At 38.7% G+C, this 1,108-nt stretch overlaps 1 protein-coding gene across 1 annotated transcript in view; it reads right to left on the reverse strand.

Annotated features, from left to right (window-relative positions):
- LOC141343911 (semaphorin-6B-like) overlaps nt 1-751 on the reverse strand; it is a 46,261-nt gene extending 45,510 nt beyond the window's left edge. Inside the window, exon 1 of the mRNA XM_073848585.1 lies at nt 554-751. Within this exon, the coding sequence (XP_073704686.1) occupies nt 554-751 (198 nt within the window). The remainder of the gene's footprint in view (nt 1-553) is intronic.
- Between the last annotated feature and the right edge of the window lie 357 nt (nt 752-1,108).

A 1,108-nucleotide genomic window follows, 5' to 3' on the forward strand; every position in this document is an offset into this window, starting at 1 on the left:
TAAAGAAAAAAATTATATTTTTTTTGTATCTTTTATAAATTATGTTTATTTCATAATTTAAATTATTTTTGTTTAATAATTTAAATTATTTTTATTTTCGTTTTTTTTTTTTTTTTCCAGTTTTTTTACGCATACATATTTGCTACAGCTATTAGATCCCTTCTTAGTTTATGATGAGAACTGTAAAAATTGTGAAGGAAACTGTGGTTTACTATGGTATATTTTTACGGCCAGTATATTTTTAAGTCCTACACTATTGAATTTCCTGTGCTGTGCCACTTTATCCGGATGATGTTGCATAATTGCTAAGCAGGGTTTTGTTTTCCTGAAATTTGTGCACATTGTTTGCACAATGCTGTGGAGCATGGAGATTGATCAGACTCAAAATAGACCGCTTTTTCTTTTGTTTTACATAAGATGCAGCTACAACAGCTTCTGTGTTGGATCAATGTAAGCGGTTTAGGTATCATCTAAATCTGTAGCATTGATATCCTGTGTCTCGCTCTCTCTTATTCATCGGCATGTGCCCCTGTGCCCTCAAAAACCAGCTGACTCGATCAAAACGTCCATGATTCATTTCCTTACTGCCTGTCCCACAAGACCTTGTGCCGAGTGGGCTGTAAACCCGCGGTGCAGTGACATACAGCGTTCGGATGGCGCTGCGTTCAACTGCATTGCCAAATTTATAATACCACAGGTCAAGCTGGATGTTAGCGCGCTGGAAGGAGCACTGGGTGACATCCCATCCCATCCCACAGAGGACTCCGAAAACCCATTAAAATGATGTTTCAGCCTTACGTGTCTCTCAGGAAATTGCTAAAGCCTTACAAGTGTCTTTAAAGCAGCTACAATCTCGTGTTTCCTAGCCCAATCCCTGTCTCTTTCATTTGCTATTCCATTAGTTATATTGTGCGTCGTAGTATGAAGGGTGGGAGTGCAGTGATTTAGTCGAGATCAAAGGCTGAATGCTGCAGAGATTAAAACCTAGTGGTTCTTTTTAGGTTAAACGCGGTCTGCTTAGAATCACCGGGGACCCCTGACTAGCGCAAATGCTAATGCTAACCTTCACAGATTAGTCAATAAACATTCTAATGTGAATGTTAAATCA

Source organism: Garra rufa, chromosome 10 (genome assembly GCF_049309525.1).
Source record: "Garra rufa chromosome 10, GarRuf1.0, whole genome shotgun sequence".
NCBI lineage: Eukaryota > Metazoa > Chordata > Actinopteri > Cypriniformes > Cyprinidae > Garra > Garra rufa.